The sequence below is a fragment of the Hemitrygon akajei genome, chromosome 1 (genome assembly GCF_048418815.1).
Source record: "Hemitrygon akajei chromosome 1, sHemAka1.3, whole genome shotgun sequence".
Classification (NCBI taxonomy): Eukaryota; Metazoa; Chordata; class Chondrichthyes; order Myliobatiformes; family Dasyatidae; genus Hemitrygon; species Hemitrygon akajei.
The window spans coordinates 176,731,875-176,756,336 of NC_133124.1; the positions used below are offsets into that span (position 1 = coordinate 176,731,875).

The 24,462-nt window shown below is 46.4% G+C and overlaps 1 protein-coding gene across 1 annotated transcript; it reads right to left on the reverse strand.

The window, feature by feature from the left end:
- Positions 1-1,090: 1,090 nt before the first annotated feature.
- On the reverse strand, positions 1,091-24,163 carry LOC140727014 (sialic acid-binding Ig-like lectin 13). The gene is made up of 9 exons (XM_073044201.1): positions 24,109-24,163; positions 20,044-20,409; positions 18,685-18,978; positions 8,476-8,692; positions 6,960-7,012; positions 5,718-6,011; positions 3,186-3,300; positions 2,861-2,968; positions 1,091-2,014 (listed from the first exon to the last, which is right to left on the reverse strand). The coding sequence occupies exons 1-8, from the start codon at positions 24,161-24,163 to the stop codon at positions 2,866-2,868; spliced, it is 1,497 nt and encodes a 498-aa protein (XP_072900302.1). The 3' UTR covers positions 1,091-2,014; positions 2,861-2,865.
- Between the last annotated feature and the right edge of the window lie 299 nt (positions 24,164-24,462).

A 24,462-nucleotide genomic window follows, 5' to 3' on the forward strand; every position in this document is an offset into this window, starting at 1 on the left:
ATAACTCAGAAAGTCAAGGTGGGCTGGCTGATGGGGAGAAAGGGAAGGACTAAATAATCTGGTGAGGAGGATGTGATGAATGGCGTGCCACAAAGGCCAGTGTGCAGCCTCGGATTTTCACATCAGAGCCAAAGCAGAAACTAAAACATTTGCAGCAAACTTCAGCCAGGGCGGCTGAGCAAGTGACCATGTCTGTACACAGCAGACCTGAGCAGACAACCTCTTCATCCTTCAGCAGTGGTCCCCAGCCCGATAGATACCAGTCTTCTGTCAGTTTTTGTTGACTCCACAATATCAATATAATTTGGCATTGGGTACAGGAAAGACTATAGTTCCTGATGTCATTCTGGCAATGGTACTGATGCCCTGTGATCCAGAGCCTGCCACCTCCTTAGCCAGACTGTTCCAGTGCAGCTACATCACTGGGAACCATACAACAAACTGCCTGAGTAGATCCTATCCACATTGAACAGGACACACATCTAACCCGGCCAGTTGCCGGGCAACAACCTGATCATAGAAGTTGTTCCACTAAAGCCACTTCCTCCCCAGACTTCACCACAGCTGGGATCCAAACACAGACAAGAGAACCAAACTCCCAGGGTGAGGTGGCATTCTCTACCCTCATCATCACAACCACATTTGATCAAGTGTGGTATTAGGGGCCCTGGTTACACTGGAGTCCTCCACTGCTCAGAATCATACAAGGCCAAGGGAGAGAGAGTGGACATGCAGATGATGTTTGCAATAGTGGGAGAGTCTAGGACCAGAGGGTTCAGCCTTGGAATAGAAGGACGTCCTTTTGAACAATGACTAGGAGGAAGAATTTCTGTCATGGAATCCTCTACCGTCAATCCCCTGGGGTGGGAAGAAGGCAGCTGACAACCACATTCTCAATGACAAGTAGGACTGGAGGATTAAATTCCATTTCGGCCTGTGAAGCTCACTTCCTCTGAGTGAATAATAAATGTTATTTTTTTACAGTTTATGTCAGTGACGTGAAGGAGAGCACTGAAATTCTGGTTACTAATTTCACGATGGCACTGTGATTGTAATTGGTATCTGGTTTATTATTGTACAAGGATACAGTGAAAAACTTTGTTTACATGCCAGCCATTCACATCATTCCATACATCAGAACATCAAGGTAGTATTAAAGAAAAAACAATTACAGAATGCAGAATAAAGGCTACAGCTGCTGAGAAAGTGCAGTGCAAGCAGACAATAAAGTGAAGGGCCATGGCGAGGAACATTCGGAGATCAAGAGTTCTTTGTACAAAAGGCCCATTCAGGAGAATCTGAAGGTGGATTAGAACTCACCCCATCAGTCTATAGAGAGATGAGTTGAGCTCCAAGCATCCTAGATGCTGAACCCCATTCGGGACAGGGAAGGCACCCGAGTGTTCCCCAAAACTGTCAGGTGACAAGTGGCATTTGTCCAAAGTGATGCCAGGAAATGACCACCTACAACCAGACAAAGTCTGACCTGCTACCCCTTACCTCAGTGATGGCCCCACATTCAACGCCCCTCAGGATGTTCAAGGTGAGGTCATCATCACTTACCGTACCCTGAACATTCTGGGGGTGATCACCAGACACTCATCTCGACCATCCACATATGGTGGGGTTGGTCTGGGACTGTTACCCTCTGGTGAGTCGCTCACTTCCTGATCCCAAAGCCACTGTCAACCGGACACAGGAGTGCAATTGAATACTCTCTGCAAGACTACATGAGAGTAGCTACAACGTTCAAGACTCTCTCCACTGGTGCTGGAATCTGATCAGTAATAAAGGTGATAATGGGAACCATTAGGGGAAGGGAGAAGGCAAATAGAACAGATCCTCTGAGATGTTGATGCCCAGGAACTAGAAGCTGCTCAGCCTTTCCACCGCTGACCCCAGGATGTGGATTGGAGTGTGTTCTCCCGACTTCCCCTTCCTGAAGTTCACAGTCAGTTCCTTGGACTTGCTGAGGCTGTAAGATTGTTGTTCTGACATCACAGAGAGGGCCACACTGTGAAATGGGAGACATACGACCACCTCTCAGAGTTCAAAGAAATCTTTGCACCACTACACACTCCTCACTTCCCCTTACACCCTCTCCACTCCCCAAATCCCCCCTCTACTTCCTACTGTGTTACTTCCTCCCACTCCCTCCCCACTCCAGCAACAGACCACTCCCCACACAAAAAGACCCTTCACTCTCTCTTCAAACCTCCCTCTCTGCTTGGAACCCCTTCTTCCACCACCATTCCCTTCCCTTCTCCCCACTCTTACATCCCTACCTCTCCTTCCCTATCCCATCATACTCCAACACTCCATATCCACTCTGACACCTCTTCCCTCCTCTGACATCCCCTCCCCACTTGGATCACTACCCTCTCCCCAACACATGATGACAGACCCCTTTAGACCCCAAATCCCTCCTCCTTGAATCACTCCCCCTTTCTCTCCTCACTCGGACCCCCTCATCGCTCAGTCTGGCATTGAGTGAAGGGACACCATCACTGGTGGGAGCACACTGAGCCCAGCAGGCCAAGCACTGCCACATAGAGTATTCCCTCTGCACCTGAGGCCGCTGGTTATTGATCAGGTGTGGGGCTGAATTGTGTGTGGTCGATGTGGGGCTCAGTGGGGTGTTTGCTTCCCTCGCTCAGAGCCGGCTTTCTGGATTCACACTCACCCATACCCTTGTGCAGAAAATGTATTTAGATTGGCCAGGGCAGGACTGACGGTGCACTGCTCTATCAGAGGGGCCGCACTGTTCAGAGGGCAGCACAGAGGGAGTGCCAGACCATCAGTGCTGAGGGAATATTGGACATCTGGAGCAGCTGTCTGTTTTTAAGGAGACAGTTCTTACCTGGATTATTGTGGAGTTTGCACTGGTTCTTTCATCTCATTTCCTGCTGCTGTACGAGACCATTTCATACAAATCCTTTGGCCAGGCCGTTCTGCATTGTCTGTTGGACTAGGGACAGATTTGAGGACAACATTTAACTGGGACATGGTGCAATGAGAGAGGCTGGGGTCCAGGTGAGAGGGTGTAGTTGTGGAGGGGATGACTTAGAAGGGGAGGAGTGCAGGAGCTGGAGAGGATAACAGAGATGGGAGAGGTGTGTTGGGACCAGAGGGCGTTACAGAGAAAGGAGGTTTCAGAAATTTTTGGGAGGTTTCCCAATACTCACTTGTCAGTTTTCCAGTAGGATTTAACTAACCAAATCACAGCCACTGATGCAAGAAGAACGAGAACCCCTCTCACAGCCAATGAGATGATTGGAATCTTGCATGACTCTCCCTCAGCTGGGATACAAAGAACAAAGAGAATTATTGTTATCAATCTCAGGCACGCTGTCGTCAGTACTCATTCCTCAGGTACTGAGTGGCAACCAGGACGTGATTACTGTGATGGTCACTGATGGCTACTGGAACTTTGATGGGGTGAGGAAGGATTGTGAAAGGCTCGATTCCACCAAGCCATCTCAGATATCCCACAGAATGTGTTTGTAAAGCAGGATGTTGGATGTTTGCCCCTGAGACAGATGGAGTTAACAATTATCCCTCAACCACTAATTAGTTCAAATCCATCTTCACTGCAAGGTGGGCATCAACAGATCTGAGGGAGGTCTGCATCGGTTGTGGGGCATATTTTGGGGCAGAACTGAAGGAATGGCCCATTGTGGGAGAGCAAATACTGAGGGAGCCCCATGTTTGAGGGGAAATGGTGCACTGTGGAAGGTTCAGTGATGGGGATGCACTGGGCTATGAAGGGGTTAGCGATGAAGCAGAAGCTCAAGATGAAAGGGTCAGTGAAGAACATAAAGGGCCAGCACAACATCACAGATTGAAAACCCTGTATTGTGTTGTGCTGGCCCATTAACTCATTCCAGGATCAATCTAACTTTTCTCCCCTACAGAACCCTCCGTTTTTTCTTTCTCCATTTGCTTATTGAAGAGTTTCTTAAATGTCTCTGATGTATCTGTCTCGACCTCCACCCCTGATAGTGTGTCTCACATACCCACCATTCCCACTCAACCTACCTCTGACATCTGCCCTAAATATTCCTCCAAACAACTTCAATTTAGGTTCCCTCATAGTAACCATTTCTGTACTGGGAAAAAGGAACTGGCTGCCTCTGAAATCTATACTTCTTGTCATCTTATATACCTCCGTCAAGTCACCTCTCCTCTCTTCACTCCAAAGTGAAAAAAGCCCCAGCTTGCTCAACCTACCTTCATAAAACACGCTCTTTAATCTAGGCAGCATCCTGGTAAATCTTCTCTGCATGCTCTCGGAAGCTTGCACTTCTTTCCTATCATGAGGTGCACAGAACTGAACACAACACTCAGGTGCGGTCTAATCAGCATCAATGGAAAAGAGTAAACAGTCAATGTTTCAGGCCTTCACCCGGACGGGAAAGAAATGGCAGAAGTCGGGATAAGAAGGTGGGGGAAGGAGGGGAGGAAGAAGTACAAGGTGAAAGGTGAAACCTGGAGAGGGGGAAGAGGTGGGAGAGAGCTGTGAAGTTGATTGGTGAAAGAGATAAAGGGCTGGAGAAGGGGAAATCTGAAATAGACCATGGAAGAAAGGGAAGCGGGAGGTGAACTAACACTTGGAAGAAAATTTGTTTTCCAGCAAGACAATGACCCCAAGCATAAAGCCAAAGCTACACAATGGCTTAAAAACAACAAATGTAATGTCCAGGAGTTGCCAAGTCAGAGTCCAGACCTCAAGCCACTTGAGAGTTTTTGGCTGGACTAGAAAAGGGATGTTCAGTCACCACCCCATGAAATCTGACAGAGCTTGAGAAGTTTTATAAAGTAGAATAGCAAAGAATTGCAGTGTCCAGTTGTGTAAAGCTGAAAGAAATCTTTTCACACAGACTCAAGGCTGTAATTGCTGCCAAAGGTGCATCTACTAAATACTGACGAAGAGGGTGAATACTTATGCAATCAATTATTTTGTGTTTAATATTTGTAATTAATTTAGATCACTTTGTAGAGATCCATTTTCACGTTGACACGAAAGAACCTTTTTTGTTGATCAGTGTCCAAAAAGTGAAATTAAATCCACTGTGATTCAATGTTGTAAAACAATAAAATATGAAAACTTCCAGGAGGGCTGAATACTGTTTACAGGCACTGTATATATATTTCTTATTGTAATTTATAGATATTGTATTGTATATTGCCATTCAGATCTGCCACAAAACAACATATTTCATGGCATATGCTGGTGATGCTGGACCTGATTCTGATTCTGATTCTAATGTAATATCCAGGACATTCGGCTTTTCATTGCCAACATTTTGTAGGAGACAGAGATCCATGTGTTCCTTCCCAATTTTACTTGGGCTTTGTCCTCAGCACATTGAGAGAAAAACCTAAATTCTTGGATAAAGGCAGTGGGGTCTTAAAGGAGAGTGAACAGTGTGATTCCCATTTCACCATCCCAATGTGTTCCTCAGCTTGGGATCTGATCCCAAGGGAAGCAGGGTAGCAGTCTGTACACAGCAAGATCCCATGACTAGCAATGTGATGATGACCATTAGTGGGCTTGGGATGCTGGCGTAAATTCCCCTCTGTCTGTGCGATCTTCCCCCTCCCGCCGGAAGTGAAGGTGGACTTTGCTCACATGGAGCTAAGTGGGGGATGGAGGGAATTGTTGAGGAAGGGCTGCACTTCACAGAATGGAGAATATTTCTCAGAGATATCCTCACCTGTCATCCACAGGAAAACTGCGAACATGACCTCTCCATGTTGGTTTTGGACTGTACAGAAAGCAGTCACATCCTCCTCTTCCTCGCCCACACCCAAGGTCAACCAGCCAGTCACCAGTTGCCCGTCTGCCACCTGCCACGTCTGGAAACGACCGTGTGTCTGGTTCCCGCTGAGGTTGGCGAGGGGGAGATGCCAGGTGAGCTCTCCGGGTGGGTTTAATCTGGCCGCACACACACATGTGATGACCTCGGGAGTCCGAGTGCATTCTGAGTCCCGAGAAATCTCAGGCTTATCTGGGAAGAAACAGGCAGGAGATGTTGGTAGCACTGATATATTGTAATGGTCCAGTGTTATTCTGAAGCATCAGCTGTCCTCTGTTAGACACCCCTTTCCATTCTCTGTAAACTGAGGCTGTCTCCATTTTGATGCGTTGGATCCCCCTCCTCCACATTCAGAGATGCTCTTCTGCATATCACTGCTGTAACGTGTGATTGTTTGAGTTACTGTCACCTTCCTGTCAGATTGAACCAGTCTGGCTTTTCTCCTCTGACCTTTCCCATTAACAAAGTGCTTTGCCCACAGAACTGCCACTCACTGGGTTTTATTGTGTTTGTTTTTCATACCATTCTCTGTAAACTCTAAAGTCTATTGTGCGTGAAAACTCCACACGATCAGCAGTTTCTGTAATCATCAGGCTCTTGAACAGAAGTGGATAGTTACACCCATTTAAGTACTCTGTATATCGCCATTTCATGCTCGTTATTTATGAAGATTGATTAATATCTGCATTTCCACAGTTTATTTACAGTTAACAGTTCCTGATCTTTACAATTTACAGTTACTGTTCTACAGATTTCCTAAGTCTGCCTGCAGAGAAAGAATCTTAGGGTTGTATGTGGTGACGTGTATGTACTCTGATAATAAAATTTACTTTGAACTTTATACTCAAACCACCCTGTCTGGCACCAATGATCACTCCATGGTTAAAGTCACATAGATCATATTCCCTCCCCATTCCAGTGTTTGGTCTGATCAACAACAGAATCTCTTAACCATGTCTGCATGCTTTTATGCATTGAGTTGCTGCCACATGATTTGTTGATTAAATATTTGTATAAACGAGGAGGTGTACAGGTACTTAATAGTGTGGCCACTGAGTGTGTATTGTGTATCGAAGGATAAATAGTCCATTGACTTTGCACTTGTACTTAGAGATGTAGCAATGCATCTTTCATATTCACCCAGGAATTGTTCACATTGTTGGGAGAAGTGATTGAGAGATTCTGTGGGGCATCTAATAAAGACAAATAAAGAGGTAAACATGAGAACACATGGGGTAGAACAAGATTCCACGTGTCAACCACCTGAAAGATTTCTGCAGTCAATTCCATTCCACCTTTGCAATGTGTTCCAATGTACACAGAATGTGGAAAAGTACAGTTCAGGAACAGCCCCTGTGGCTCATGATGTTATGGTGAGAGAATTATTCTAGAAACCAAATCTAAAACTAAGATAACCTATTCTGCCTACAACATGTCCATATCCCTCCATTCCTTACACATTCATATGCCAACCTTAGTGCCTTTGAAACACCTCTACCTTCACCTCCACACTTGATAGATCATTACAGGCTTCCTCAGCTCGCTGTATAAAAAGCAAACTCGTCCCGCGAATCCTTTTTGCATTTACGCCTTCTCACCTTCATGCATGGACTCCAATATTGAACATTACAACCCCGGGTAAAAGATACCGACTGTCTATATTTGCTCTGAAATCTCTCTCAGTGTCTGGAGAAAACAATCTGTACGTCCAACCTTTCCATATCACACCTGCTCTGTCATCCAGACAGCATCCTCTTCTTCACCCTCTCCAAAGCCTCTCCACCCTTCCCATAATGCGGTGAACAGAACTGAATGCAATAGTTCACATGGGGTCTAACTGAAACTTTATTCACCTTTAACATAACTTCTCAACTCCAGAACTTATAAAGGCAAACATGCCTTACAGCTTCTTTCCCAGCCTATCAAACTGTTGGGAGCTATGAACTCAGATCCCTAGATTCCTCTGATCAGCAACATTGTTCAGCGTTCTGCCATTGACTGTTCCTGTCACTTTACACCTGATTTTCCAAACTGCAACACCTCACACTTACTTCAATTAATCTCCATCTGCCACTTCTCTGCCCCATCTGCAACTGATCTCTATCCCGCCTAATCTTTTGGCAACATTATTCACTGTCCACAACAACACCAGTTTAGGAAATGGTAAATTAAACGGACCCACAAGCCAGGATGCCCACAAGAAGAAGGAACTTTCTCCATTCTCACAACTTCTCCAAAGCTTCAGAACAACAACTCACCATAAACTCAGCATGGTGATGTGGGCACCGGAGATATAGGTGGGTGAAGGAGGTTGGATTTGTGGGATATCAAGGTCAGTTCTTGCCTTGAGGTGCATCAGGCAGCACAATTTTCCATTTCCGTAGCATATGTTTGCTCAAACCAACACGGACGGATGGAAAGCGTGCAAGGAGCTGGCCGGATTCACACTCGGGACTAGTTGTTGATGCCCCTACAGCGACGTCCCGCTCAGTAGGTTAATGCTCATTGTAAATTTTCCTGTGATTAGGCTAGGATTAAACTGGGGAATTGCGGGGCAGTGTGGCTCGAAGGCCTGGAGGGGGCTTTTCAGTACTGTATCTCAATAAACAAATAAATAGATTTAGAGGGAACTGTTGGACTAAGACCATCCACTCACATTCCACAGTGAGGGCTATTTCCCTCTCCAAACACCAGCCACAGCTTGTTGCTGGAACTTGTTGTGTTCAGTGTGACCCCGAGATGTCTCCACCTCAGGTTCAGTGCTGGGAAACTCTGGACGGAGCAGAGGATCGATGTAGGAATCCCTTCCTTCATATTCACCCAGGAATTGTTCACACTGTTGGTAGAAGTGATTGAGAAATTCTGTGGGGCATCTAAGGACAAACCAATGGTTAACAGTGGAACAGTTTTGAGGCAATAGAAGATCATAAATCAGTTTTGAAAGTGAGCTGGGCCTGTTGGGACATGTCTGCGGAGCAAGAGATCACAGAGTGAGTTGGAGACAGTTCCATGCGGAGTGTTTGATGCTCTGGGCCAACTCACTGGAATTTACAAGCATGAGGTGAAATCTCATTGAAACATATCGAACATTGAAAGCCTTTACTGGGACGATGTGGAGATGATGTTTCCTATAGTGTGTATGTCGAGGGCCAGAGGGAACAGCCTCTGAACAGACGGATGTCCATGTAGAATGAAGATGAGGAGGCATTTCTTTAGCCAGAGGATGGTGAATCTGTGTAATTCATTACCACAGATGGTTGTGGAGGGTGTCATTGGGTATATTTAATAGCTTCTTGCTTAGGGTGTCAAATATTATGGAGAAGACCAGAGACTGGGTTTGAGGGGGATAACAAATCAGCCATGATGGAATTTGTGTAGCAGAGTCGATGGGCTGAGTGTTAAGTATAACATATTAAGTGTCCTGTAGCCTCCCATCCTCCTGATAATCTGGCAAATGCCTGAGCTGTTACATTTCACCAGCCTGAGTAGAGGGGGCTGGATAACTGGATTGTGCCATTCTGCTACAGCCAGAGGGTTCTCTGGAGCTGCGTCATTTATGCCGTATCTTTTTAAGGAGAGGAATGTTTTCGCTCCCCAGCAATTTACTATGGACTGGCCAGCATCGAATATAAACCCGCAGTCAGGAGATGATGGTGTCACTTGGTTTGAGGAGTATTTATTATGTTGTAACCAAGTTCTGTTCTGTTCAGCTGATTCATGTTTGGACTCTGGGACTGTTCTGTTGAGTTTGTAGATATTTTGGGTAAATAAAACCCCTTTTTTTTCACCTTTACCTACTCTGCCAGTTTTATGCTTACCCTGGTCCTTCACAGATGTGGCAGCGGTGGGGTCAGCAGTAGGAGGTGCAGGAAAGGTGTTTTGAATTTTTTTCCAACATGAAGAAAGCTGTAGGAGGAGGGAAAACACCGGCCGATCGAGAGCAGCAGCTGGAGTTGGGGAGCAGTCTGAAGCTGAAGCGGAAGGTGGGGCCAAGTCCTCAGAAATAGAGAAACCCCGGGAGCCCACTATTATCGACCTGGCCAATATTCTTCACACGTACATGGGGCAGCAGCAGGTACGAGATGCCCAGTTGGTGAGGCCAAGAGCAGCGATTTAAAGCACTGCAGCCCCAGTTCAATCTGCTCCAGTCAGAGGTGCAGGCCCACACCCCTCCAACATGTGATCAACCTTCTGGTAAGACAGATACTGTGGGGGCAGATGTTGTGGGTTCAGACACAGGCCCCCCTCCTGCCCAGGTAAACTTTGGGGTCTCCCATGAGGATGGCTCTACAGCAGTACACTTGAGATCTACTCAGGAGCCAAAGCTTCAGCAGCTGACTGCTACTGATGATATTGAACATTTTCTTGTCACTTTTGAGAGAATAGCAACAGCATGCAGATGGCCAATTGGAGATTGGGCCTTTAGGCTCATTCCATTATTGACAGGCAAAGCTAGGAATGCCTATGTTCATATGGACATTGATGATGCTGCAGACTATGAGGAAGTTAGAAGGGCTATTACAAAAACATGATACAGATCCAGAAACCTACAGACAGAGATATCGCAGCCTTGAGATTGAACCAGATGAAGGCCCAAAAGAAGTATATGTCAGGTTAAAGAAGCTTTATGGGAAATGGGTTCACCTGAAGGGGAAGACAGTGAATGAAATTGGAGAAGTTACTGCCCTGGAACAATATCTGAGAATGCTTTCCCCTGAGCTACAGGTCTGGATTAAGGAGCACAACCCTGCAACGGCCGTAGAAGCAGCTGGCCTAGCTGATGTGTTTGTTGCTGCCAGACGGAAGAAGCAGCCGTGGAGCTTCTCTGCCTGGAAGTTAACTAAGGATCACAAATGGCCAGGTGTCTCCCGGTCAGTACAAAGGGTGATTCAGTGGGGGGTAAGGCTCCTGTAAAGGTGAAATCTACAGAGGTTAACTCATTTTCTAGATCTTCCAAGAGACTTATTGGTTACATATGTGGTGAAGAGGGACACACTAAATTTGTCTGCCCCAATAATTCTCTGAAACCAATCCAGGTGTGCTATGTGCCCAGAGGTGACCTGAAGTCAAAGAGGGAGCCATGACAATCGCAGAGAGAGATCATGGTGGAGGTGAATGGCTGTGAGTTAAAGCCACTTATTGACAGTGGCAGTGACCAGACCTTTGTTCATAGACAGTTCATTCCTCCTCATAGTGCGTGTATGACTGAGACTGTGCCCATCTGTTGTGTACATGGAGATGACAAGCTTTATCCCACAGCAGATGTTCATATCAAAGTGCAAGGCCAGAATTATCTCCTGAACGTAGGGGTTGCTGATCATCTCCCCTTTCCGGTGGTGCTGGGTCAGGATTTGTCTGTTCCTCTTGATCTTTTGCGTCCAGGTCAGGTCTGTAAAGTTGCACTTACCCGGGCAAAAGCCAAGGACATCAAACAATCTACCCAACCTCTCAGTGAACTTCCAAAGTTCAGTGAAGGAAAAGAACATCAAACCATTTATCAGTGTATATAACAGAATTAATGGCAATATTGAGTGAATTATTTGGTTAGAAGAAAATAATGTCAAAAAGACTGTAATCTATTCAGACAGTTTGTCTGCATTAACCTCTATCAAATCAAGAAAATCAGAAAGTAGACAGGATATTTTATTGGAGATTCTATGCAAGTTATATACACTGACCAAAATGGGGTAGAAGTAAGCTTCCTTTGGGTTCCTGCTCATTGTGTGTGGAGGGTAATGAAAAAGTGGACATTATAGCTAAACAATCACTCAAATCATCTATAATACAGGTCCAGATCCCTCTATGCAAAGCGGAAGTCAAAAGCATTTTTAAAAAAACGTATTGAGGAGACATGGCAGAAGCATTGGGGTGAGAATGAAACAGGGAGACAACTGTACAAAATACAAGGACAAGTCAGATACCAAAGAATATCAGGTGGGCATAGAAAGATAGAAGTGATCATCAGTTGTTCAAGAATTGGACACACAAGTCTTAATTACACATTATATTAAATAGGGAAACGTCCAACTGGGTTGTGTGAAAACTGCAATCAACCAGAAACAGTTGGACATGTATTGATAAAATATAAGAAGTTTCAAAGAGAGAGAGAGTGAAGATGATAGGAGCGCTTAAGATGAACAAAAATAAAACTGCTGTGGGTATAGAAGACATTTTGAGGGTTCAAGAGAAATACGGACCTATATCATGGAGTATCTGAAAGACTCTGGTTTATTATATAGAACGTAGGGAATGCAATTCTTTTCATTCCTCCTGTTTATCAAACGATCCACACTCCAGTCTAGCAGGTGGCGGTAATGCACCTTAAAGCTGGTTTGGCAACCGTCATACAACAAAATAAGAAGAAGCAGAAGCTCAGCCGTTTGCCAGATTATCAGGAGGATGGGCGGCTACAGAACACTTGATATGCCCGCTTGGTGGTGCGGCCGGTAATTGCAGCCGCCACAGTCGCCGCAAGCTCACTACCAAGGACAGCCCCGCACTCACGGAGAAGGTGTTGTCCAGTCTGAAGGACAGAAACGAGGGACAGTGTGATATCGCAGAGACAATGCTGAGCATCATCAATGAATATTGTTGTCACACTGAGGGAGCGCCGCACTGTGGGTGGGGGGCGATAGTGAGTGACAGTGTGGGAGGGGTAATTCTGAGGAAGAGTCACACTGTGGGAGGGGTGATACTGTGTGAGATCTCTCTCCTAAAATTGAAAATAGCGGCAAAATCCTAAAAGAACGGGTTTAGAAACCTCCAGAAGGTTTTGGGAGTGTGGGGTGTCATATTGACAGTGGACGAGAGCGGTTTCTTTCCTGCAAGGACCCGGTTTTGAAGTTTTCGGTCCGTGTTTCTCGAGCGCTGAGCAGTGGCTGCAGCTGACGGATTGCCAAAGTTCGAGACTTTAACTTTGTCGGGAGCGGGAACGGATTAAATCCGTTTTGAAACAGCGGAAACCCCTCCCGTTTAGATTGCCGAGCCCAGGGCGATTGGGAAGACTTCGGAGCGGCCGGAGGAAGAGCGGACTGACCTGGGAGACACCTTCGTTTTTGCAGCAGCACGGATGGCGCTGAGGTTTTTCAACCAGGGAGAAAGTGGGGGAGGGGGGAGCACCAGAGGGAGATGGAGAACAGTCAGGGTGATGGGCAGAGAGAGAGAAACAAAAAACAACTAAATATGTCAGGTTTGGGGTAAGAAGGGGAGGAGGGGCATTAACGGAAGTTAGAGAAATCAATGTTCATGCCATCAGGTTGGAGGCTACCCAGCCGGTATATAAGGTGTTGTTCCTCCAACCTGAGTGTGGATTCATCTTTACAGTAGAGGAGGCCATGTTCTACTCTACATGGCCGGTAGAGTATGTAGAGTCTCTACCGTTTTTCTCCTACCATTTTGCATTTCCCCCTCCCCCCACTATCAAATCTCTTAGTATCTCTCCTTTCAGTTAGTCCTGACAAAGGCAAATTGCAAAAAGGGCCACTTTTCAACATAATTGTATAAGGGCTAAGAGTGTTGTAAAAACAAGCCTGAAGGCTTTGTGTTTCAATGCGAGGAGCATTCGTAACAAGGTGGATGAATTGAATGTGCAAATAGTTATTAATGAATATGATATAGTTGGGATCACAGAGACATGGCTCCAGGGTGACCAAGGATGGGAGCTCAACATCCAGGGATATTCAATATTCAGGAGGGATAGACAGGAAAGAAAAGGAGGTGGGGTAGCATTGCTGGTTAGAGAGGAGATTAACGCAATAGAAAGGAAGGACATTAGCCTGGAGGATGTGGAATCAATATGGGTAGAGCTGCATAACACTAAGGGGCAGAAAATGCTGGTGGGAGTTGTGTACAGACCACCTAACAGTAGTAGTGAGGTTGGGGATGGCATTAAACAGGAAATTAGAAATGCGTGCAATAAAGGAACAGTAGTTATGATGGGTGACTTCAATCTACATATAGATTGGGTGAACCAAATTGGTAAGGGTGCTGAGGAAGAGGATTTCTTGGAATGTATGCGAGATGGTTGTCTGAACCAACATGTCGAGGAACCAACTAGAGAGCAGGCCATTCTAGATTGGGTATTGAGCAATGAGGAAGGGCTAGTTAGCAATCTTGTCGTGCAAGACCCCTTGGGTAAGAGTGACCAGAATATGGTGGAATTCTTCATTAAGATGGAGAGTGACATAGTTAATTCAGAAGCAAAGATTCTGAACTTGAAGAGTAACTCTGAAGGTATGAGACGTGAATTAGCTAAGATAGACTGGCAAATGATACTTAAAGGGTTGACGGTGGATATGCAATGGCAAGCATTTAAAGATCGCATGGATGAACTACAACAATTGTTCATCCCAGTTTGGCAAAGGAATAAACCAGGGAAGGTAGTGCACCCGTGGCTGACAAGGGAAATTAGGGATAGTATCAAGTCCAAAGAAGAAACATATAAATCAGCCAGAAAAAGCGGCACACCTGAGGACTGGGAGAAATTCAGAGTCCAGCAGAGGAGGACAAAGGGCTTAATTTGGAAAGGGAAAAAAGATTATGAGAGAAAGCTGGCGGGGAACATAAAAACTGACTGTAAAAGCTTTTATAGATATGTGAAAAGAAAAAGATTGGTCAAGACAAATGTAGGTCCCTTACAGTCAGAAACAGGTGAATTGATCATAGGGAACAAGGACATGGCAGACCAATTGAATAAGTACTTCGGTTCTGTCTTCACTAAGGAGGACATAAATAATCTAACGGAAATAGTAGGGGACTGAGGGTCTAGTGAGATGGAGGAACTGAGGGGAATACATGTTAGTGGGGAAGTGGTGTTAGGTAAATTGAAGGGATTAAAGGCAGATAAATCCCCAGGGCCAGATGGTCTGCATCCCAGAGTGCTTAAGGAAGCAGTCCAAGAAATAGTGGATACATTAGTGATAATTTTTCAAAACTCCTTAGATTCTGGATTAGTTCCTGAGGATTGGAGGGTGGCTAATGTAACCCCACTTTTTAAAAAAGGAGGGAGAGAAAAACCGGGGAATTTTAGACTGGTTAGTCTGACATCGGTGGTGGGGAAAATGCTAGAGTCGGTTATTAAAGATGTGATAACAGCACATTTGGAAAGAGGTGAAATCATCGGACAAAGTCAGCATGGATTTGTGAAAGGAAAATCATGTCTGATGAATCTTATAGAATTCTTTGAAGATGTAACTAGTAGAGTGGATAGGGGAGAGCCTGTGGATGTGGTATATTTAGATTTTCAAAAGGCTTTAGACAAGATCCCACACAGGAGATTAGTGTGCAAACTTAAAGCACATGGTATTGGGGGTATGGTATTTATTTGGGTAGAGAATTGGTTGGCAGACAGATAGCAAAGAGTGGGAGTAAACGGGACCTTTTCAGAATGGCAGGCAGTGACTAGTGGGGTACCGCAAGGCTCAGTGCTGGGACCCCAGTTGTTTACAATATACATTAATGATTTAGACGAGGGAATAAAATGCAGCATCTCCAAGTTTGTGGATGACACGAAGCTGGGTGGCAGTGTTAGCTGTGAGGAGGATGCTAAGAGGATTCAGGGTGACTTGGATAGGTTAGGTGAATGGGCGAATTCATGGCAGATGCAATTTAATGTGGATAAATGTGAGGTTATCCACTTTGGTTGCAAGAACAGGAAAACAGATTATTATCTGAACGGTGGCTGATTAGGAAAAGGGGAGATGCAACGAGACCTGGGTGTCATTGTACACCAGTCATTGAAGGTGGGCATGCAGGTACAGCAGGCGGTGAAAAAGGCAAATGGTATGTTGGCATTCATAGCAAAAGGATTTGAGTACAGGAGCAGGGAGGTTCTTCTGCAGTTGTACAAGGCGTTGGTGAGACTGCACCTAGTGTATTGTGTGCAGTTTTGGTCCCCTAATCTGAGGAAAGACATTCTTGCCATAGAGGGAGTACAAAGAAGGTTCACCAGATTGATTCCTGGAATGGCAGGACTTTCATATGAAGAAAGACTGGATCGACTAGGCTTATACTCGCTGGAATTTAGAAGATTGAAGGGGGATCTTATTGAAACATATAAAATTCTAAAGGGATTGGACAGGCTAGATGCAGGAAGATTGTTTCTGATGTTGGGGAAGTCCAGAATGAGGGGTCACAGTTTAAGGATAAAGGGGAAGCCTTTTAGGACCGAGATGAGGAAAAACTTCTTCACACAGAGAGTGGTGAATCTGTGGAATTCTCTGCCACAGAAAACAGTTGAGGCCGTTTAATTGGCTATATTTAAGAGGAAGTTGGATATGGCCCTTGTGGCTAAAGGGATCAGGGGGTATGGAGAGAAAGCAGGTACAGGGTTCTGAGTTGGATGATCAGCCATGATCATACTGAATGGCGGTGCAGACTCGAAGGGCCGAATGGCCTACTCCTGCACCTATTTTCTATGTTTCTATGAAGGGTTGGCCCGAAACATCGACAGCGCTTCATCCTGTAGATGCTGCCTGGCCTGCTGTGTTCCACCAGCATTTTGTGTGTGTAGGATGCAGAAGGACTTGGACAGATTGGAACAGCTACCTTCCTACAAACACCAGGTTCAGGAACAGCTACCTTCCCACCACCACCAGGTTCAGGAACAGCTACCTTCCAACAAACACCAGGTTCAGGAACAGCTACCTTCCCACCACCACCAGGTTCAGGAACAGCTACCTTCCTACAAACACCAGGTTCAGGAACAGCTACCTTCCCACCACCACCAGGTTCAGGAACAGCTACCTTCCCACCACCACCAGGTTCAGGAACAGCTACCTTCCCACCACCACCAGGTTCAGGAACAGCTACCTTCCCACCACCACCAGGTTCAGGAACAGCTACCTTCCCACCACCTCCAGGTTCAGGAACAGCTACCTTCCCACCACCTCCAGGTTCAGGAACAGCTACCTTCCTACAAACACCAGGTTCAGGAACAGCTACCTTCTTACAAACACCAGGTTCAGGAACAGCTACCTTCCCACCACCACCAGGTTCAGGAACAGCTACCTTCCCACCACCACCAGGGTCAGGAACAGCTACCTTCCCACCACCACCAGGTTCAGGAACAGCTACCTTCCTACAAACACCAGGTTCAGGAACAGCTGCCTTCCTACAAACACCAGGTTCAGGAACAGCTACCTTCCTACAAACACCAGGTTCAGGAATAGCTACCTTCCCACCACCACCAGGTTCAGGAACAGCTACCTTCCTACAAACACCAGGTTCAGGAACAGCTGCCTTCCTACAAACACCAGGTTCAGGAACAGCTACCTTCCTACAAACACCAGGTTCAGGAACAGCTACCTTCCTACAAACACCAGGTTCAGGAACAGCTACCTTCCTACAAACACCAGGTTCAGGAACAGCTACCTTCCCACTACCTCCAGGTTCAGGAACAGCTACCTTCCCACCACCACCAGGTTCAGGAACAGCTACCTTCCCACCACCACCAGGTTCAGGAACAGCTACCTTCCTACAAACACCAGGTTCAGGAACAGCTACTTTCCTACCACCTCCAGGTTCAGGAACAGCTACCTTCCGACCACCACCAGGTTCAGGAACAGCTACCTTCCTACAAACACCAGGTTCAGGAACAGCTACCTTCCCACCACCTCCAGGTTCAGGAACAGCTACCTTCCCACCACCACCAGGTTCAGGAACAGCTACCTTCCCACCACCACCAGGTTCAGGAACAGCTACCTTCCTACAAACACCAGGTTCAGGAACAGCTACCTTCCTACAAACACCAGGTTCAGGAACAGCTACCTTCCCACCACCTCCAGGTTCAGGAACAGCTACCTTCCCACCACCACCAGCTTCAGGAACAGCTACCTTCCCACTACCTCCAGGTTCAGGAACAGCTACCTTCCCACCACCACCAGGTTCACAGGTTGGACAGGTTGGACAGATTAGGAGAATGGGCAAGAAAATGGCAAACAAAATACAATGTTGGAAAATGCATGGTCATGCACTTTAGTAGTAGAAATAAATGTGCGGATTATTTTCTAAATGGGGAGAAAAAGAGATGCAGAGGAACTTGGGAATCCTTGCGCAGAACACCCTAAAAGTGAACTTGCAGGTTGATTTGGTGGTGAGGAAGGCAAATGTCATGTTTGCATTAATTTCAAAGAGTCCAGAATATAAGAGCAGGGATGTAATTTTGAGGCTTTATAAGGCACTGATGAGGCCTCACCTTGAGTATTGTGAACAGTTTTGGGCTCCTTATCTAAGAAAAGATGTGCTGGCTTTGGAGAGGGTTCAGATGAGGTTCACAGGATGATTTTGGGAATGAAAGGGTTATCATAAGAGGAATGTTTGATGGCTCTGGGCCTGTGCTTGCTGGAGTTTATGGGGATCTCTTTGAAATCTTTTGAATGTTGAAAGGCCTGGACAGAGTAGATGTGGAAAGGATGTTTCCCATGGTGGGGGAGTCTAGGACAGGCGAACAGGGCCTCAGAGGAACGTCCATTTCATACAAAAATGTGGAGAAATTTCTTCAGCCAGATGTTGGTGAATTTCTGGAATTTGTTACGGACAACTATGGAAGCCAGGTCATTGGGTGTATTTAAGGCAGACATTGATAGGTTCTTGAGTGGCCATGGCATCAAAGTTTATGGGGAAGAGGCCGGGGTGTGGGGCTGAGGAGGGGGAAAATGGATCAGCCATGACTGAATGTTTAAGCAGATTTGATGGACCAAATGGCCTAATTCTGCTCCTATGTTTTATCATCTTCTCATGGATATTCAGGACAACACTTGTTACTAAATAAATGATTTAGTTATCCTCATACTGAAATTTGCAGACTATTTCTGTGTACTCTGCAGAGTATTGCTGTACCTGTATGATAACTGATCCCCATACTTACACTGCACAGTTAGTGTGAGGGTCTGCTCCGATGAAACAGATGGGTATCTGACTCTGCAGGTGAGATTTTGCCCGTGGTGTTTGAGCGCTGGGGTCATGGTCAGGACAGAAGTATATGTCAGAGTGTCGTGCCACCGAGTTACACTGCTTGAGACTGATGGTGGTACATCCGTGGGGGTGACCCAGGTTAAGGTGGGTGAAGTTCCATTACACGTGGTGCTGAAGATGCAGGTTATGTCCCCAGACTTTCCTTTGACAATTTCACCAGCGAATATCGTGGGTTTATCTGTGAAATCTAACACAGAAAAATTGATCCTTTTAGTTCAGTATCACCAGATGCATCAGTTCAGATAGAAATCCCACTTCCACAACAGGAAAGGTGTTTGCGGGATGATCCCTGAACAATGAGGGTAGAGTGTGAGGGGAAGTTGAACAGTGTGGGGTTCATTATTTTTCTGAAAGCTGTTGAGAGGGGAAATGGGAATCAGAGTCCTCCACTGAGATCCACAATATCACACAGTCACTGATACATCCAGTGGGGTACGTCCTTCCCCAGACAGTGAGACATGGGCCAAGTGGACCTGGTCATGGGGGAGATGAGTTCAAAAAGTTCAAAGTAAATTTATTAGCAAAGTACATATACAGTTTGTTAGCATACTCTGTACTACCTTGAGGTTCATTTTCTTGCAGCCATTTACAGGAATAAAAGAAATTTAATCGAATTTATAAAAATCTACACAAACAGACAAAGACTGACAACAAAAAGACAAATTGCAAATTCAAAAAAATACAGTGCTGAAAACATGAGTTGTAAAGAGTCCCTGAAAGTAAGCCTGTAGGACTGAGAATCAGCTCAGAGTAGGGGTGTTTGAAGTTATTTGCACCATTCCAGGATACTGGTGTTTGAAGGGTAATCACTGTTCCTGAACTGGGTGGTGTGGGTCACAAGGCTTCTGTACCTCCTGCCCGATGTTAGTAGTGAGATCAGGGCATGGCCTGGATGATGGACGAAGGAATGGAAGGAAGTGCAGATGGTCGGGATGGAGAAGGAGTGGAGGGTCGCTGGGAAGCCAAACTCTGCCACATGAGAGGTACCTAGTTTGGAAAGAAACTTCATGTAACTCTGACAACCTCTTGTGTCCATGAGAGTGGTACTTAAATATGTTTGGGAACATAAACTGGCTTTCATAACATAGTAACAGTCGGTACGCTAAAGGTACAGAGGCTGCTTCGGGAATGAATGGGAAGTTTCCTGAAAACTGGGAGCTGTGATGAAGTGAATATGGACCCAGTACAAGTTTATATTATTCCCCACTGACTGCTGAATGTCTGCTGTTGAGTGACCACACAGAACACCTACCAGAAACACGGAGCCACGTAGCAGGGTAATAGTTGTAACGATAAATTCCGGGAAACTCAATCCTGAAAAGGTATGGCCCTTCATCTTCCTGTGTGATGTTGTCGATAACCAGGGAACAGTCATCATCATTCAAGTCTCCAGACAGACGGGTCCGATGCTGAAACTTCTGCATCTCCTGACTGTGATCACTGGAGTGAAAGGCTATACGATGATATTCCACTTTTTCACTGTTATACCAGATACCAGTCCTCGGCTCCTCATGCAGATTTGATGGATAACGGTAGTGGCATGGAATCCGAGCACACAAGCCTCTCTGTGCTGTCACATGTGATGGTGTGTCAGCTTCCCACTCATTCGACATTGTGCCTGAGGAGAGAATGAACAATGTTTGCTAATGGACGACTTGTGAACACACCGGACTCGATAACCACTCCCTGTATCACTCCTGCACTGTGGACTTTGTGTGTACCAAGTGTGAGAGACACAAGGAAACCCACCAGGCCTCCTCATGGTTGGAGGGGACCTGTTAGTCGGGGTGGGGGGTGGTGGAAGGATGAGTGGTGCAGGTTCACTTTGTTTTGCCTCATTGGCTCAGGAACAAAAAAATTTGTCTCTCACTGTCAGGAAGAATCAACGATAGAGGTGTCATCTAACACTGCAGGAAGAAATGGAGTGGCCAAAACTGGTCTGCATTCCTCTATTGGGAATCACTTCCTGTTTGTTCTACCACGTGTCACTGTCTTTGCTCCTTCCATCCATCCACTACACTGGATCCGTCAGATCTTATGGATCTAGGAATGAATGTGGATCATTATTATGTAAGGGATCCCTGTGGGACTCCCACAGGTACAAGGATGCCGACGTGCCTGTGACTGAGTACCACAGATGCTGGTGACAGACAGACTGCAGTAGGGGCCCGTTCTGACAGTTTCCACACTAACAGTGCAGCTTTCTCACAACCTGTCCCAGTCAACAATGCAGCAATCCCACACACTGTCCTGCTCGTACTGCAGCCCAGTCAACGTGTAACGTCACAGTACGTCACACTGCGGCGATGTGAATCTGCTGGAACATAATCTGCCAAGAGTAGTGAACTTAGAACAATACGTTAACAGGTACATTCCTCAGGTAAACTTGTGTATAATTTGTTGTTCCTCTGAATGTTGTACATCTCGTGTTAATGTACCTGTGATGCTGCTGCAAGGAAGTTTTTCATTACACGTGCTGACATGGACTTGAGCGTCTGATGATAAACTCCACTTTAACACACGTGACTCTGAATGTGTGACACTCCAATATCTACAGTGCAGTGTTCCTAATGCACCTCCCTTTTTCTGTTACAAGTTTATTCACACAAAAATACACAAAATACAAACGTACAAGATGGTGAACAAGTTCCAATTAAAATATGTTAATCAGCCAAATCCCTGGGGTGGGAGGGAAACCGTTCCCGGAAATCCCTGAGTGTACCCAGAGTAACACATGCTCTCTCTCCAAGGACAGCCGGGCATGAACATATCCCCGTAACAGGGAGGGGCAGAGAGTCGGCCTGGGCCGAGCAGACCCCTTGACTGTCTTCTGCCCGGACATAGGAATGGCCAACTTGGCCAAGCCCACCAGTGGATCCTCCAAAGGACCTGCCCCTTCCGTACTGGGTGCCTGTATATCAGGAGAACAGGGCTGAAGTGCAAACAAAACCTGAACAACCCCGCTGGGGGGTAAAAACAGACCGCCAAGGCGTGTCTCGTCCGCAGTTGAAGGCAAGGAAGTGAAATGTCGCTCTTACAAGAACAGCCTGGGTGCATCACGAAAAGGGACTGTGAGCTTCGCACCACGGGTACCACCCTATCTTCATGATCGATGACAGAGGAAAGGCCACCACCCCAGGATCCAGAATCCTTCCCAGAGACAGGTCCTGAGGCAGGACAGGGCAGGTCTCCCACTCACTACCACCACCCAGTACCGTATAATCCGATCTCAGAGCAGACACCCCACTGATCCTCCTGGAGTTTGATCAGAGAGCAGGAGCCGTCCGGGAAATGTTCATCTCTACACATTTGTCACCCTCCCCGGTAACAACATTATCAGAGCCCCTCCCTCCTCGCCTGTTGAGACTCCCTCCTTCTGAATAACTGAGCAGAATGGTGATCCGGGAATACTTCAGTTCCCCTCATGCACCGGGTCCGGACTCCCTCCGTATCGGAGGCTCCGTCAGACTCGTGCACCACTTTCTGTACCCCGGCCTCCCCAGGCTTTTGCTGAATCTCAGACACCACAGGGCCCTTCGGGCCGGGTTCAGGAGGAACCTCCTGCCCCTCTCCTCCGGGGGAGAGGCCTCGAGATGGTTGTTCTTTTTCTTCGCGTTCCCTTCAGTCACCTGAACCCACCCCTCAGCGTCATCCACGCCGCGCCCATCCCTGACTTTCACCACCACTGGTGAGTGGGGGGTGGGTGCGGGAGTTTGACTGGAGGGGGATCAGCAGGAGTAGGGGCAGCTCGGGAAGGCTCCACAGTGCTGCCCTCTGCCTCTGGTGAAGTTAGCGGCCTTTGAGTATGTCCAAAGTCTTTACAGGCACGTCGTCGCGGGTACTATAATAATGCCCCTCAAATTGCACCTGAAAGCCCCCATCCGCATCCCCACCCCGTTCCAGTTGCATCAGCAAGCGGCGCTGAAATGAGAAAAGGTGATCAAACCCCTGCGGAGGTGTCCTGTACCACACTGGGGTTGTATTTCACCGCACCAAGAGTGCGCAGCTGGGGAGGAGGGTCGAACCAGGGATATTGGAGGTGGGTGTTAGAAATAATAACCAACTTCACAAGCACCAACATCTACTCCACCATCACACCCGTGGTTTCACACATTTCCACCGTCAGCAAGACTGAACCTACACTGTTGAGTTGTCACTGACTATTCTTATCGAGCCAGTGATGTCTCTGTGAAGCTGTTCACCAATCAGCCGGGCTCTCGCCCCACTTCCCCACATGTTCCATCCCCGAATGATCCAATTTCCACCGGTTAATCTTGTTAAAGCTGCTTCCACTACCCTGATGAGAGACTGAGTTACAGAGAGAGGTCGGACTGGTTGGGACATTCTTCATCGGAGTGTATCATACAGGGTGATCATATTGAGGTGTATAAAAACATAACGGACAGAGACAGGGTAAAAGTTCAAAGTCTTTTTCCCAGAGTTGGGAAATCAAGACCACAGAGGCACAGGTTTAAAGTGATGGTGGAGAGATTTAATAGGGAATCGAGGAGCAATTTCTTCTCCCAGAAAGTGAACAATATAGAAGACCATAAAACTATAACACACAGAAGTAGAATTAGGCCATTCAGCCCATCGAGTTGTTCCACCATACTCACACAATGGAATTCTCAACCCCATTCTCCTGCCTTCTCCTTGTCACCTTTGAGGTCCTTTCTAATCAAGAAACTATCAGCCTCTGCTTTTAAATAAACCGAATGAATCGGCCTCCACAGTTGTCTGTGGCAAGTCATTCTACAGATTCACCACACTCTGGCTGAAGAATATCCTCCTCTTCTCTGTTCTAAAGGGAAGATTCTGTTCAGAGATAGTGGCGTCTAGTCTGAGACTCTGCTACGATAGGAAACGCCACTCTATGAGGAACAAGCTGCCAGAGGAAGTTGTTGAGGCAGGTAGATTAACAACATATGGACAGGAACTTGGAGTGGAGATGTTTAGAAGGATATGGGGCAGAGGTGGCCAAATGTCGAGATGAAGGGTCTCCACCCAAAATGTTTATTCCCCTCCAGAGATGCTTGCTGACCTGCTGTATTCCTTCAGCATTTTGTTTGTGTTGCTCAAAATTTCCTACACCTGTAGAAAATTTTCCATTTGTGAATAATTTAGATGAGAATCTTTGTCGGCAGGAACAATTTGGGCTGCAGGGCCTCTTTATGAGTTGTACGACTCTGGCTCTTTCAGCTAACAAGTCGGACACACAGCCCAGCCCCCTACTCAGCCCTGAGTACCCTGGTTAGTGTCACACCAGCCAGACTAGAGGAAAATCAGGGATTTGCTGCCCGAGCTGCTGCTGATTTACCTTGAAGAAGTGGCAGGAGGAAGTACACCTTTCCGATTGTTCTCAGATCCAGCATATTCTGTCAGTTTTCCACCTTTAGACTGAAAAAGAAAGTAGTTACAATGAATCTCCAGCAAACTGCTGTGATTCCAACATCAGTGTGAGGGACAAGAAGATTCCCAGTCTGTACCACACTATTCCCATTAGTAATCCCACACACTACTAATTCATTCAGTTTTAATGTTGTACTGAGCATTTTAAAGGGAGCTTTGAAAACAAGGACACATGTAAGAGGAACTGGGTTCCAGTGAACCAGAAGGGAACAGGAAACTGACAAAAAGTGGTGAAGGGAGCGTTTGACACATTGCATGTATT